Source organism: Agelaius tricolor, unplaced genomic scaffold (genome assembly GCF_023055355.1).
Source record: "Agelaius tricolor isolate 1412-34295 unplaced genomic scaffold, bAgeTri1.0.p SCAF_2, whole genome shotgun sequence".
Classification (NCBI taxonomy): domain Eukaryota; kingdom Metazoa; phylum Chordata; class Aves; order Passeriformes; family Icteridae; genus Agelaius; species Agelaius tricolor.
In genome coordinates, this window is record NW_027269262.1 from 81,598,750 (window position 1) to 81,613,961 (window position 15,212).

Genomic DNA, 15,212 nt, shown 5'->3' on the forward strand with positions numbered 1-15,212 from the left:
TAAATGTACACCTCTTTTGATTAAAAATAAAGCTCTCTTTTCATGGAAAAAGAAAATTATTTTCTTATCATAGAAAATAAATTCAGATTGTAGAAAAGTGAGAGATTATATCAGAGCAGCCAGATTAGAACCAAGTCATCAATAATTTGGATATTCACTACAGATGAATGGAAAGATTGAAGCTGAAGCCTAGTGCAAAGGTTGAAGCTGAAGCCTATGATTTGAACAATAATATCAGTTTTGATTATTTTTCCATGTTCCACAATATTCTTCAATGAGAAAGATATTTTTCAGAGTTTTCTTACTTTTTTATTTGTAGGCATTGTTAAAAAAGAATGACAAAGATCTTACTTTTCTGCAGTGAAATAAAAAAACCATTTTTTGTCATTACTAATTAAAAAACCCCATACCTTGAAACTTATATTTTCCTTAACCTCTATCTTCTCCTCTGATGAAATATGCATCACAAGGGATAATGTTGATTGTGCTAAAGAAAATCTGTTTTAGCTTTCTGACACAACTTATGAAGACAAGTACTTCCATTGCAAAGGAACAGATGTTTTGTATCAATTTGGTAATACTCAACTAATATAAAATACCTAGAAGGATATTAATTTAAAAAAATATTACCATTGCATTCACAAAAAAAAAAATTGAAAAATAATGAAATTATATTACTTCATGTTTTTAATGGAAAACAGGATTAAGATTTCTGATCATGAATTAGTTACACAATTTTTATACTATCTTCCTCTTCTTATTATTATGCAAATAGTATTGATAGTTTTGCTGCAATATTATTTAAAAATGTATTTTTCTGTTTGTAAGTGAAATATGCTTTCAAGTTGTATTCAATACTAACATTATTTGCCCATGTTTTATTGTGGAGTCTTCTGTTCTGATGTAGCTGCACATCTAGTTGCACATAATTTAAAAGTGGACCAAAAATAACAGCTTTTTTTTGGTTAGTTTTGGGGTTTTTGGTTTTGGTTGGTTGTTTTTTTAAGTACTGAGTGAAATATGTGTCAGCCTTAAATGTAGTTATGGATTTCAGTTTAAATTCTTATGTCTAGTTTTACAAATTTTGTGGCTAGAGCAGCACAAAATATCCAGAATATTTTTTCCAACTAAGAAGATTAAGAAGATTTATGTGTAGTTTTGTCCTCTTTACTCAATTAGAGCAAATCAGCTGCTTGCCTATGCAATTTTCCACATGCTTTCCATCTGCACCCTCCTACCTCTCTGTACTTGACGGCAGTTCCTGGGGTATGGCACACATATACGTACACATGTACATGCACACACAGGCATTTATTTATGTAAATGTGCCAAACTGGCTGTTCTTCAGTGTACTTATATCACCACTTAGACCTGTAAAGGAAAGTGTTTCTCCTCCCTTTGGAACAAATTGCAGTCCTTGGAACATACGTCAGTTTTCCAGCTTGCCCGTACTGGCTTTTGCTCATAGAAACACGTCCTCCTTCAATTACCAGAACCCCAGTGTAACAAAGGAACAGGAGCTTTCAAGGACATGATAATAATCCATCAGAATGGCATCCACATCTTTAAACACAAATGCTCTCAGTTCTCAATTATAACTGTAATAAAAGATGATTTATTGCAGTATTAAAATTCCTACATATAAGTATTCTGTCATTTTTATCCATATGAAATTTTGAGGAAATAAAGACAGAGTTACCATGATTAATACATGGGTGGAAACATGGTTCTTTTCTCTTTTCTTTTCTTTTCTCTTCTCTTCTCTCCTCTTCTCTTCTCTTCTCTCCTCTTTTCTCTTCAAATTGTGCTGAAATTTTTATCCTTCAGCAGAAATATGCATAGAGCTATTTAATTTACAGGATATTAAAAATGGCCATGATTCTGATAGTTGTATTTTGCTCAGCTTCATGAATTAAGAGAATTGCTTTTACCTTTCATACCTCTTTATCTTACTTGGGCCAGATTATACATGTCAGGAGTAAATGATATTCTTCACCTTCACTGCATTTACTTAATGATGTACAATTATTCAGTTGGTATTTGAAGACAGTGGTACTGCACATAAGGCAATTAGTTTTTTTGCCCTTTGAGTATACACTAATCAAAATGTAATGTGATTACCCACAACTGTAATAAACATGTAACAACTACATAAATAAGTGAAATCATGGTGCTTTGAGGAGGTCAGCAGAGTGATGATACCTAAAGGGTTATTATAATTCACATTTCATGAATCAAAACCTAGGGGTTAATTACACTAATTTATTGTGAAATATGCTTAACTTACATGCAATTATTAATTGGAATATCACTTTTTTTTACACTGCTGAAAAGCTTAATTTGCAGACTCATCTCTCAAGTACCTTTATGTCTAAAATATACTTACTTATTTTATTTTGTAGGTTATTCAGATAAATTTTGAAGAATTTGATCTGGAGATTGGCTATGACACACTGACAATTGGTGATGGAGGAGAAGTGGGTGATCCTAAAACTGTACTTCAAGTGTAAGTCTTTTGCATTTACAGTTTCTGTACATTGAAGAATGTCATTAATGTGTTTTAATGAGACTAAATAATTATTTGAATCAGATAAATCTGAACAAAAACTAAGTGAGCTTCTAAAATTATAAAGGTGACAGTGTAAATATATTGCTATATGTTTACTGTTCTGAAGTCAGAAAGAGATGACCTAGACATCACAAAAGAAAAAGATGAACTCAAATCAGAAGTTTGAAAGGCATGGTGTGGAAACTTACATTTAGATATGTAAATTTTAGGAAGTATTGTTCTCCCTTTTGTGTGTGCTCAAATTAAAAGTGTACAAGAACATAATTGAAAATAGACATATGGACAATTTGTGCACAAATTTTACAGTCCTCTAGCAAGGTTAGCATGACAAAAGATGTACTATAGTGTCTTGACCTTAATTTGCTTAGTGACTATTACAGATAACTCAGAAGAGCAAGTTAACATAGTGAAGAAAATTACTACAGAGAAAGGCTGAATAGGGTGTTACCTAAACCACATTTTGCAAACCAGCATTGAGTATTGAATAGATTTTTATCATTCATGGACATTTTTTCTAGAATGTGTGAGCCCAGATATATAGATACATAATATTCTTAACAATCATTGATTAACTTAAAATCCATATTTCTCAAATACTTAGCTTGTGGCAATAATACTAACAATTGTCTGAAGACAAATCCAGAATTGTATTAGTTTGTAAAATTTTCAAGACAGTGTTAAAAGTCAGTGATTCTGTTTGTTCCACAGTGACTTAAAAATATGCAGAACACTGTAATAAGGCCTTATAATGAATCATTTTATATAACTCTAGTTCTAGTCTGAATAAATCAGTCATGTAGAAGAAATTAATGTATTTTAAAGTACATTGTATTTATCTTTTCAAATCTGAGTTAATTTTATTTAAAAAAAAAAAAGTGCTCTAATGCTTAAAAACCATAATTTGCCTGTAAGGGATTATCTGCTATTTAGAAAATATTTTTAAAGGCCAAATAATATTTAGGTAATAATTTTAAATAAACGGACCTTTCAGCAAATACCTGATGTTATAATTAGTTCAAATGAGTTAATAATTTAAACACAGACAAGAATGTGATACAAGTTTAGTACAAAATATATTTAATCATAAAACAAAAGAATAAAAAATTAGGATTCTTTAGAATTATATTCCCTGCTGTATATTTATTGGAAATGTGTTAAAAAAATTTACATAGTTTTCCATTATTCACCAAAAGAATCATATAAAGAAATAGTTTCATTTGAGTACACTAATCCCAAGCTTTGGCTCTTTTTCTGTCCTAATTTTACCTCATTCATATCAGTAATTGCAAAACTTCAAACAGAACATACGATTTTACTAAGATTTACAGATTTTTCTAATGAATTCCCCTTTAGATTTATCCTCCAGGTGATAGATTATCTGGCCTTCTATTTTTAATTGGTTTTGTAATCATTCTATCCTTTCTATTTTGTTCTATTTTGTTTAATATCTTCATTAATGGTCTGGACAAGGGGTTTAAGTGCACCCTCAGTCAGTTTGCAGATGACACCAAGCTGGACAGGAGTGTCCCTCTGCTGGAGGGTAAACCCAGAGCTGAAGCTCCCGGGTCTGTAGTTCCCTGGATCTTCCTTTCTCTCAGGAATGATGTTTTCCTCCTTCCTGTAACCATGTGACTGCCATGGCTTTTCCAATGATGGAGAGTGACCTGGCAACAACATCAGCTAGGTTCCTTATGATCCTGGGATGCATCAGGCTTGTGACTTTTCAATGTCATCAAGTGGTCTTGAACCTGCTCTGTGCTTACAGTGCGAGTGACCTCTCTCCCCCAAATCCCATGTAGAGGATCAAGTACTTGAGAGAAATGGGAAACCTGACAGCCAATAAAGACTGGGGCAAAGAACTCTCTGAAGTAACTCAGCCTTCTCCATATTTGTTGTCACCAGTTCTCTCCTCTCGATTATCAGGGGAAACACTCTCTTCAGCTTTTTGTTTTCCTATGTCAGAAGGATTGGACATTGTTCCAATGTCAAGTACTGGATGAGACTGCCCAAGGAGGTATTGGAGTCAGCATCCCTAGAGTTGTTCACATGTGTAGATGTGATGTTTAAGGACATGGTTTAGTGGTGGACTCGGCAGTGTTGGTTTAACCATTGTACTTGGTGATCTTACAGGTCTTTTCCAACCTAAGTATCTGATTCCAGGATTATTATTCATGAAAAGACCAGCATTTGGCCAGGTATTTATGGTGCAATTTCTTTAGGATAATGCAGTCTCTTAATGGATTGCAGATGAGTTAATTGCTACCACTAATAAATTTGAGATGTGTGGAAGTACTGTAATCTCTACTTTTTAAGCAGTACTAATTATTAAAAAAATATTGCTGACAATGCTAGAATTTAGTTTCAGCTATTCTTAAATTCCTAAGCTATATGGAATAGTCTCTCTTGTGGAACGAACCTTTATTAAGTGCCAATTTATAAATTATTATTAAAGTTTAACTAAAGTATTGTTACTAAATTACAGTAATGCATTAAGGCAAAGTGCGATATTTTAAATTTTGAGTAACAAGGTAGAGCAGTCTGTCCAGAGTGTATTTCATTGAAGATTTTAGCATTTCATAAAAGTATTTCTGATGATGTACCTTAGACTGGGGAGAAATGATGGAATTATTAAAAACTATTAAAATTGCCACAAACATAAAGAATCCTGAGTATTTTTTTAAAATTAAAAAAGTTAATTAGAATTGTGGAGTCTTAACATACAATAACTGTAACTAACTAGGTAAATAGTTTTAAAGAATTATTACTATGAAGATCCTGGAAAAGCAAAAAAATACTCAATTTATGGGGGTTTAATATTAAGTAAGATTATACAATAAGCCACAAGTATATTTTTTTGTTTACTCGTAGAATCATTATTCTGTGATCAGAAGTATCAATGGTGAAGTTATTAGGGTTAAAATGCATTAAAAAATTACACAGAAGATGGATGATAATTAAGTACTATAAAAACCATGTAAATTTTTTCTCCTGTGAGCCATGCAGACTTTGTCTGAGATATGATGCATAGCAAATAAATCAGCTGTTGTATCATTTAATTTTTTGGTTTTTAAATTTTAAAATGATTATCTTTCCCCTGGAAAATTGCTAAAGAACACTGGTTTAAATATGTCTCATTTATGTGTTAATAATGTGAAAACATTTATCTTCCAATTTATCAGGGTTAATCAAGAAACTTATCCAAGTGTTTAATCTGATAGTTTTACTGGGCATTGCTTGAGAGGAAGGTTGAGAAGCAAAAACGGAAGTTAAGTGGCATTTCAATAGAATTAGGTTCCTAAAATGTAATTGCAGTCCTGATTAATCCTATTCTGCTGATGTAAATCAGAGAAGGAGCTAAACTCCAAAGCCTTTTCAGTACTTGCCATTAAGTTTCTCTGGTGGCTGTGATTCTGAGCCTGTACATCCATGCAGCCAGCAATGTGACAGTCTGCTCCAGCCTGGGAGCCTGGCACCCAAGTGAATTAAAACCTGATTGCTATAATATTTTTAGTCTGTTGGAAAAGATGACTGATATGAAGCCATTCTTAATGCTTTCCCATGAAACTAAAATGCAAGGTGGAGCAGTGTTAAGTGTTATTACCAAGGGATAGAGGGGAAGAAGGAAAACAAATGGTGACTCCATACATCAGTCACAGCACTTTTTCAGGATGTTTGGAAGTTTGCTTTCAGCAGCTTGGTCTGACAATTACTGCAGTGACTTTTAATGCAATATCCATATAGGCACTGGTTCCTGTAACAAGCCTTTTGAAAATCCTGCATACAAATCGTGAAATTAAATCTTTTAGTACGCTTGCTGTGTTGGGTGTGCATGTGTCTAATCTCATATTACAGGTTGTCTTCAACAAATGGAGAGTGTCACAATCTTCTGAATGTCCTCAAACCCAGTCTTCAGCATACTCTCTCAGGGGGAGAATATATGTCACTAGGATGTGGGAGGAGTAGTTCTGGAGTTGTAGAGGAAGAACTGGAAAACACCCTGCTGAGTGTTGTAACTGTTAGGCTGTTTAATAAAAAGGGAGACATCATAATCACATACTTCCATTTCTACTGCACTCAGTGTTCACTCTTCAGCTCTTAAAAGGGAATATGTACTTCCAGGAGAGGAATCTAGGTACAGGGTAGAGGAAGCTGCATAAATCCCCAGAAGGACAGAAAGAATAATTCTCCACTGCAGACTTTCATTATTTTTTTAAATAGCTTCCTTCATATAACAATGGTTTTCTGGATCTTATTGCTCTGTGGCCCATTCCTAAATGTTTTACAGGGATGTAAAAAAGGACTTAAAAGATAGATCAAGAAGTGATTTTTCTGTTCTCTTGATTTATTCTTGGCTTTTTTTCATAAATGTATTTTCAAATTTTTTTTTTCTTCCTGTACTATTTAATTGGAAAGTATTTATTGTAAAACTATGGATAAAAAAAAAAGTATTTATAATTAATTTCAGAAAATGGGAATGCTGAACATTCTGTCTGACACAACAGAGAGATTAACATTCTCAATGCCCTTAATATTCAAAATACATACTGTCAGTCACCAGTGACAATTACAAAACTCTGTTAGCCATTACATCAGTGTTGTTTCTCAGAAACATCCTGTTAATCTACTAATTTGGCAAAGACTGAACTCATTGAAGACACTTTCCCTTAGTGCAGGAATGAGCAGTTAATATGTTATTTTGGCCAGGCATTTACTTGTTCAGTTCTGGCAAGAGTCTTTCTAGTAGCTCCATCTGTGAACACAGATGTGGGAAACAGACGTGGGTTTTTTTCCCACAGCAGACTATTTAATAGAGAAGGAAGCTAAAAAAGACCAGAGGGAAGAACTAAAATTAACTGTAAAATGCATTTAAAATAGTCCATTTTAAGTTTCAGCTAGCTTTAAAGAATGGTTAGAACTTCAAAAAATGAACAGTTTTCACTGCTATACAGTATTGTGCTTGTGATCCACTTTACAAGAATAAAAAATATCTGGAAACTGTTCAGAATTTCACTTCAGATAATAAACTATAACAAAATCTGAGACAAAATTTTGGGGAAAAAATGCAGTATAGCATAAAACTGCAGCTTTCACAACATTTCTTTATTGCTATCACACTGTTCATTCAGCAAATAGAATCAACATTTAGGGTTGCACTGATTTGCAAGTTTTTGCAAACAATATTAAAATTTAAAAAAAAAGAAAAGAAAGAAAATCAGGTTTCTTTCTTTCTATTAATCAACACCCTGTAACAGTAGAAGGTTTTAAAGTTGTGACATTTGTTAGTTTTCTTAATGAAAGAATAGACAACAGCTGATTCTGATTCTTTTTAGGCTGTTCTTCCTTTGTTGTAGAAGAGGTGATGAGAGGAGGTGAGAAAGTGCAGGGAACACAGGAGCCTTCATAATAATGTTGCTACTTAAAAATGACAGCTTTCATTTAAATATGGAAGACTTGTATTTCAAAGTGGGTAGTTGCATATTAGAAAAATCAAGGAATCACTCTAATGTCTCAATATGGGCTTCTAATGCTATTGATATGCCTTCATGTACCTGAGTAGTGGACACTGCTGTTGATATGCCTTCATGTACGTGGGTAGTGGATTGTCAGATGAGGTTAAGGATTAGGGAGATTGTATTTCTTTCTGAAGCAGCAACTGAAAGTGAGATAAAATATTTCAATACAACATAAGTAGTAGTTGCATGTGCTTATAGACTTCTATCAAATTTCCAGTCATTGGAAATGTGAGAGCTGTCTTGGTGGGCCAGCTAGTAAATAACTAATTTAGTGTGAGTTGAATGCAATGAATTTAAAAGTAAATATTAAAAAAAATGCTTGGCAGATTTCTTACAAAAAGATTTAGATTTCTTACAAAAAGAAAAAAAAAATCTCCTTACTTAATGCTGAATGGCTTTACAGAAATTTTCTTCTATCTATAGGTTAACCGGGAGCTTTGTACCTGACTTAATTGTGAGCATGAGCAATCAGATGTGGTTGCACCTTCAAACGGATGAAAGTGTGGGCTCAATTGGTTTCAAGGTTAACTACAAAGGTAATGACATCATTGGAAGCAAATGGAATGGTGTACCAAAAACTAGGCCAATATTATGGAATGTTTTTCTTTCATATTAGTGAGTGGATGCATTCTATTTCCAGTTCTGTCAGTTTTAAAAAGAAGAAAAATATCAGCTGAATTGTAAAAAAAAAAAACAAAAAACCAAAAAAACCCAAAAACTCTTAAAGGTGTTGTGTTACATGAAACACAAGCATTTGTTTGATGTGTTGTAACAGCAATTGAGTTTTGACATATAACTTTACTCTTATTTTCTCTTATTTAATATTGGCAGCTATTAAAATGAAATAATTCTGTGGTTATTTAAAGATGAATGAGTAAAACAAAATGAATACTTCCTATATTCTTTTGAAAATGAATGTCTATCATAACATAAAAAAACCACTGTGAGTGAACGACTTGAATTACTACTAAGTTTTGAGCCAGGACCAAGAAAAACCTAACTCTTATGCTCTTTTTTTTATGCTCTTAAAGTACATAATGCTCTATATAAACCATCAGTTGCTATTTGATACCTCTGGAAGGGCATACAGTTTTTATAGAGCATGAACAGCAAAATCAAAAAAAAGCTAAAGTACAACATATATATACATGCATTTCTATTAAAGAATTAGTTGGGTGGTTTTTTATATTACCTTTGACACAGATGTATGTCTTTCTTACAAGAACTTTTTTTGCTGTCTAGCACCAAAACCAGATAATAGAAAATATGATTATTCATCAGAAAATGAGAGAGGGGAGACAAAAGGTAAACCAGTGATTGTACATATTAGAAATGGAGCTGATGTTGTTGAGAATCGGCAGATGGAGTGAATGAGCATATTGTGACTAAACCTGCACAGTGTGACTTGCTGGGGTGTTTGGTTTTTTTTGTCCATAACTTTCCTGTAGTGTAAAGTAAAGCTCCACAGTGGTGTGGTACAAGTGCACTTGTGCTCTCTAGATATTCATATCTAGTGGTCTAAGATAAGAAGATCTTTGTACTTTGCTGCATGGTAATAATTAAGACCTAGGATTTCCAAATTCAGGCTATTGAAAGGGGCAAGAGAAGGATTAGTATAAACAAGTTTAATAATTTCCTAACACAGCAAAACTAGAACCCTATTTGAGTGGAAAAGGGTGGGGTTTAGATCTGAACTCTAACTTGCAGAGCTCAAGTTGTCGATTCTTTTATTTACATGATTCTTTCCTGATAAAATTAGTTTTACTTGCAGCAGTTTTAGTTTGCAGAAGGCAGAGGATTATTGTCTATTCTTATATCCTATGTCTTCTTTTATTCATGAGTTACATTTATTCTTAGAAGCTATAGTTCTGCAAGAATAAAATTAATTGAATATGAATAGGTAGAAGGGTACAGAAAGGGTGAACATTCACAACAGCATCTCCATATAATCAACTTTGTGATTGTATGCCTAGATATTGAATCTATTTCTCTCTTGCCCTACAATGGTAATTTTTGTTAGTTCACTAAATAGCACTTGAAAGAAGCAAACAATGAATACGTGCTCTGTGGTGGTGGTTGTGTGGGGGGATTGCCTTTTTTTTCCTCCTTTTATTTCTGTTTGGGTTTATTTTGTGGGATTCCCCACCACCACCTCACCGTCAATCCAGAGTCTGGGATAATTTTTTTATCTAAGTTGCCTTCATTTTGATGCCTGAGAGGATGTGTTTATTAGACATATCAGAAATTAGGCAATGGTCATAAAATGGAAAGGGTATCAAGGGCAAATCATGTCTTAGGGGATTGCTATTTCTGTTGGTTTTGAAACTGTGTTAAGTCCTTTCTAGTAATGAGGGTAGGCACTGAAAACAGATGCATAAATGGGTAGTATTTTGGATTAGCAATGGTTCTGCAATTTAAGTTTTGAAATTTATGAATTGGAAGTTGAGAGAAAGTCCAGTGAGGTAAAACTGAGTATTTGCATTAGAACAGTGCACTCAGGGCTGTGATATAACACTGAATTATTTACTAGAATAAAAAAGTTGCAAAGAAGTTTCCCTTTTCAGAGAAGTTTTAGAAATACTTATGAGAATGATGATTTCTAGAAGTCAGGGTCAAAGGAAATTTCAGTTTAAGTTATTTCATTAACTCTTTAGAATGTATGCTTAACTTGCTTGTTCATCTCTTTACTAGATCAAATGTATTACTTTAACTTGACCTCTTCCACCTCACAAATTCCACTATCCACTTAGACAGCTAGCTATGACTGATACTGTATTTATTTTACATGTATTTATTATGTGTTTAAGTCTTCTAAATTTCTGCTTACGTGACAGGTACAATTACGTTAGCCTTTTACCGTAGATCCAGCAGTTTGATTTTTGAACTGAATCTTCTCCTGATCATTCCCACTGCCCTTGTTTTAGTTTTCATCATGGAGCAATCTTGAAAGGCACAAATTACATTCGTTTGAGGTAATTCATAAGATGCAATTGAATGGCATCAGGAACAGCACTGCTTTGGTGCTTCGGCTGCTAATGGGCATTTCTCAGGAACTTGTAAAGCTTTTTTCAAAGTAAAACCACTAAAACACAATGAAATGCATATAGATAATATGGGTATTTGTTGTTTCACTTTACTGATCTACTTATGCTGGAGTTAATTACTTGATATTGTACTTATAACAGTACTTACTAACACTAAAATAATTTACTACTAAAAGGTTTTGATGATCTGCTTCTGTGCTTCTCAGACTCAACTAACTAGATGTAGTGGAGATACCCATGCCTCATCCCATCAAAATTCATGAAGACATTCTTAAATCTTAGTGACATTTGCATCTGATTCTGGGCATTTTGAAGATCATTCCAATTCCTACATAGAATATGAGGAGCAAAAGGTTATGGGATGTCATCACCCAGTGCCCTTTCCCCACTGTTCCCCAAAATGGTATATTTGCTTACAGTGCGAGATAGAAGGACACCTCCTTTCTGACTGGAATAGAACTGAATATGCCACGTCATTTTTAGTTTTAGAAAAATTTATTTTTAAATACATCTGTATTTATCAGTTTTTAGCTGAGTAATTCTTTTAAGTTTATGTTATTACAAGAACTAACAGATGATCCTCTTTTATGTATCTGCCATTTGATAAAATCTAGGAAGATTTTGTGAAATTTTGTTTACTTACACATTGAGGTGTTGCACATGGAGCTATTTCATGGTTTTTAATAGCTGGATAACATTATAAATATTAAAAATTAAATATTTATGAGACTATTTTAAAGTAAATAAATATTAATTGTTGTTTTGAAATCTCTTTTCCCATATCACATAAAATAACACTACTTAAAAAGGTAGAATAATTAATATAGGGATTAGACAGGACAGAAATACAAGCACTGTCTCATTATAGACAATATTTTATCTCTTAGCCACTGTAGTATAAATAGTTTTGGGTCTGTTTCATGCTTCAAATGTATGTGTAGCTTTATTAAGTAAAAACATGGAATATTTAGAAATTTAACTGAATTATTTTCACATCATAATTTTAGGGATTATTTGAAAATCTTTCTTTAAAAATGAGATCAGACTTTGGTGATTGTGTAGTTAACAAGTAAAACAAATAAATAATGGATTTTCAGACTTCCCATATCATTACTATGAAAAGAAACCACAAATTAATAGTTTTAAATGTTAGAGTGTTTCATGAATGCTTAGGATCATTCAATATTTCAGAAAATGGTACCATATTGTCACAGTAGCACTTTTATTCTCAAAGGCATGGTGAAGAGAAAAGAAATATGTAGCTAAACAGTAGTAGTAGAGAAACAATTTCCAACATACTCAAACACTGGAACTGAATGGTCTTCATCTATAATTGAGTATAAAACAGCTGCACAAAATATGAGACAAATACATGGCAGAGCCTTCAAAGAAACCCATTTTTCTGAGATAAGATTTTGCAGATTTTGATTTCACAAAATCTTTTATAATCTAGCAATAGAATATTATATTTCATGGAAAATACAAAGTGTAATAGCTTTCATACACACTTGTCTCCTTTTGCAACTTGGGACATGTGTGAAAGATTAAATATAAGATATTCCTTACACCATCTTTCAACATAAGCTGTATAACAAAAATTTTTGGATTAACAAATAATGTAAATAGTCATGGTGTAAAATAGTAGGAAAAGATGCTGTAGGGAATGAAATCAGTAATGTAAACATAGTAAAAATTAGCTTTATCAGCATCATGTGGGAAAGCTGAATTTCTGTTTAGGTCAGATTTGAGTCTTCTGGAACAGACAAAACTAACCATTTTCCACAATGATGACTGAACTTTAGGATATGGGGTTTACACTCTGACATCCTGTATTTCAGAAGATTCCTTTTTGCTTAAAGCATGACGTTCATCTTGCTTCAAGCTCTATGGCTTGTTCCTGAGTTCTTGGGATCCTAGTGGAGCCTGGGGCAGCTGTCTGGAGTTTGTGATCCACATTTTATCCTATTTTCCTAGCACTAAGCACCGAGTTTCAGATACATCTGAGGGTTTTTGTCACAGATGGCACTGAGATATTTTTCCATGACTAACCGCCCAACAGTGATTGCTTTTCTATTGGTGACAGAATACTGAATTATCTGAATCCATTGTTAGTCCCCCATGTCTAGAAACATGAATTTCAAATGTGTGAAATAAGAACCATTTACCATAACACAGACTTCAGGAAGGTCTCACTTTGACAAACTGTGAAATTAGCCTATCTATGAAACATGTGCCTTCACGTTCATTCTACCAAGAGAAAAATATAGCTTTAATTTTACTGTTCCTATTATTGGCTAATTAAAAAAAAAAAAAAAAAAACAACAAACAAAACAACTAAACCTCAGTGAGACTGTGGACAGTTTCATTGTGTAGTTTTGGGTTTCACAAGACAGTTGATGTGTTTCTTTAGTTAAATACTATGTAATCCCCCTTTTGTGAGGATGGGGGAAGTAAAGCTTTTCTTCTTTCTACATATCAAAATCAAGAATTAAATCTATGACACATTTCTACTTTCTGAACTGTTCAATTTTATAAATTTCAGTGTATATTCTCTTGTGGTATTTTCACTGTTCTGATGATTTCTGTTGCCTTTCTATCCACTCTTCTCTATGTTTCTCATCATGTGCTTGTTCTTTTTGTGTGTTTTGTGGTGCATTAACTCAACAGGATCATATAAATTTTTATTTCATTGGATTCTAGCCTCAGTTCTATGCCTTGTGTATCCTAACTTTGTTTTGCAGAATGACATGTAGAGATTTACACTAATGTTGAAAATCCATGCAAATTATTTTAATCCATGTAAGTTTCATGATTAGTTCAAATTCTTAAATACAAATACTGCTTTGTATTTTTCAAAAATTTAAACACTTATTTTTGGGCAACACTACTTACCAACAGTTTACTAATACAGGAAAAAATTCTCTATACTGATTCCACATCTGCTGAAAGTTGTTGCAAGTTTTATAATTCATAATAATAGATCATTTCTATTTCAGATATTTCTTGAACATATTGAGCAAAAGTGTATCCATTTCAGAAACTTGTGGCAGTTTCCCTTGTTAACTTAATGCCAAGATAGTAGTTGATTGTGTATTTTACTTTTGTGTTCTTCCTGCTTTGATGGCCACAATTCACCACTGACTTTTTCTGACCCCACTCAGTCAGCATTATCCAAATATGTTAACAGTATTTTTATCTAATTTTCAAACCATGCATTCAACATAAAATTTCCTGTTTGTAATCCCTAGATTAAAAGAGTATGAGAACAGTTTTAGAGAGGCATAAGAAAGATTCATGTAACTGGATACAACATAAGAAAAAAATAGCAAGAAATTATATAGTGATACTTCTACAAAATATTTTCTTACTCCCTAACAGTTTATGGCATAGACACTTCCTAAATCCATATTTAGAGTAAGTAAAACTTGATGGACTTTTTCATCCATGATTTCATCTGTTTTTCCTCTCAAACTCACATATAATTTTAGCATTCTAAATATTTTATGACAAGGACATTTCAGTGAAGAAGTATTTCCTTCTGTTCACTGTAGTTTTACTAGCTTTATCTGATGCTTTTTTTTTTTTTTCCTAGAAAATACAATGTATTTAATCTTTCATTTAACTGCTTACTTGGTTTTGCAGGACCTTTATTTCTTCACAGGTAATTGTCCTCATTACTGTTTTGTGTAAGCTATCATCAGCAAGCTTTGTCATTTCACTGCTTGTCTTGTTTTCCATCTTCTAATATATTGTCAGACAATAACTTTAACTATCCTGACATCTGCTGGACAAGCAACACAGCAGAGCAGAGACAATCCAGGAGGATCCTGGAAAGCATTGGTGGCAGCTTTCTGACACAGGTACTGGAGGACCCCACAAGGAATGGTGTACTCCTCAACCTCGTTCTACTGAACTGGGAAGGCCTTTTTGGTGATATGAAGGTTGGGAGCAGCCTTGGCTGTAGTGGAAATGCGATTGTGAAGTTCAATATTGGGTGAGGAGGAAGCAGGGCAGCAAGTAAAATTAAAGCCATTGATTTCAGGAGAGATGACTTGAGTCTGTTTGGAGATGTTCCTTGAAGAATCT

General features: G+C 33.1%; 1 protein-coding gene across 3 annotated transcripts in view; it reads left to right on the forward strand.

Annotated features, from left to right (window-relative positions):
• CSMD3 (CUB and Sushi multiple domains 3) overlaps nt 1-15,212 on the forward strand; it is a 592,443-nt gene that overhangs the window by 281,589 nt on the left and 295,642 nt on the right. For all 3 annotated transcript variants that reach the window (XM_071421704.1, XM_071421705.1, XM_071421706.1), the window contains 2 exons: nt 2,403-2,506; nt 8,506-8,618. In XM_071421704.1, coding sequence (XP_071277805.1) covers nt 2,403-2,506; nt 8,506-8,618 — 217 coding nt within the window. The remainder of the gene's footprint in view (nt 1-2,402; nt 2,507-8,505; nt 8,619-15,212) is intronic.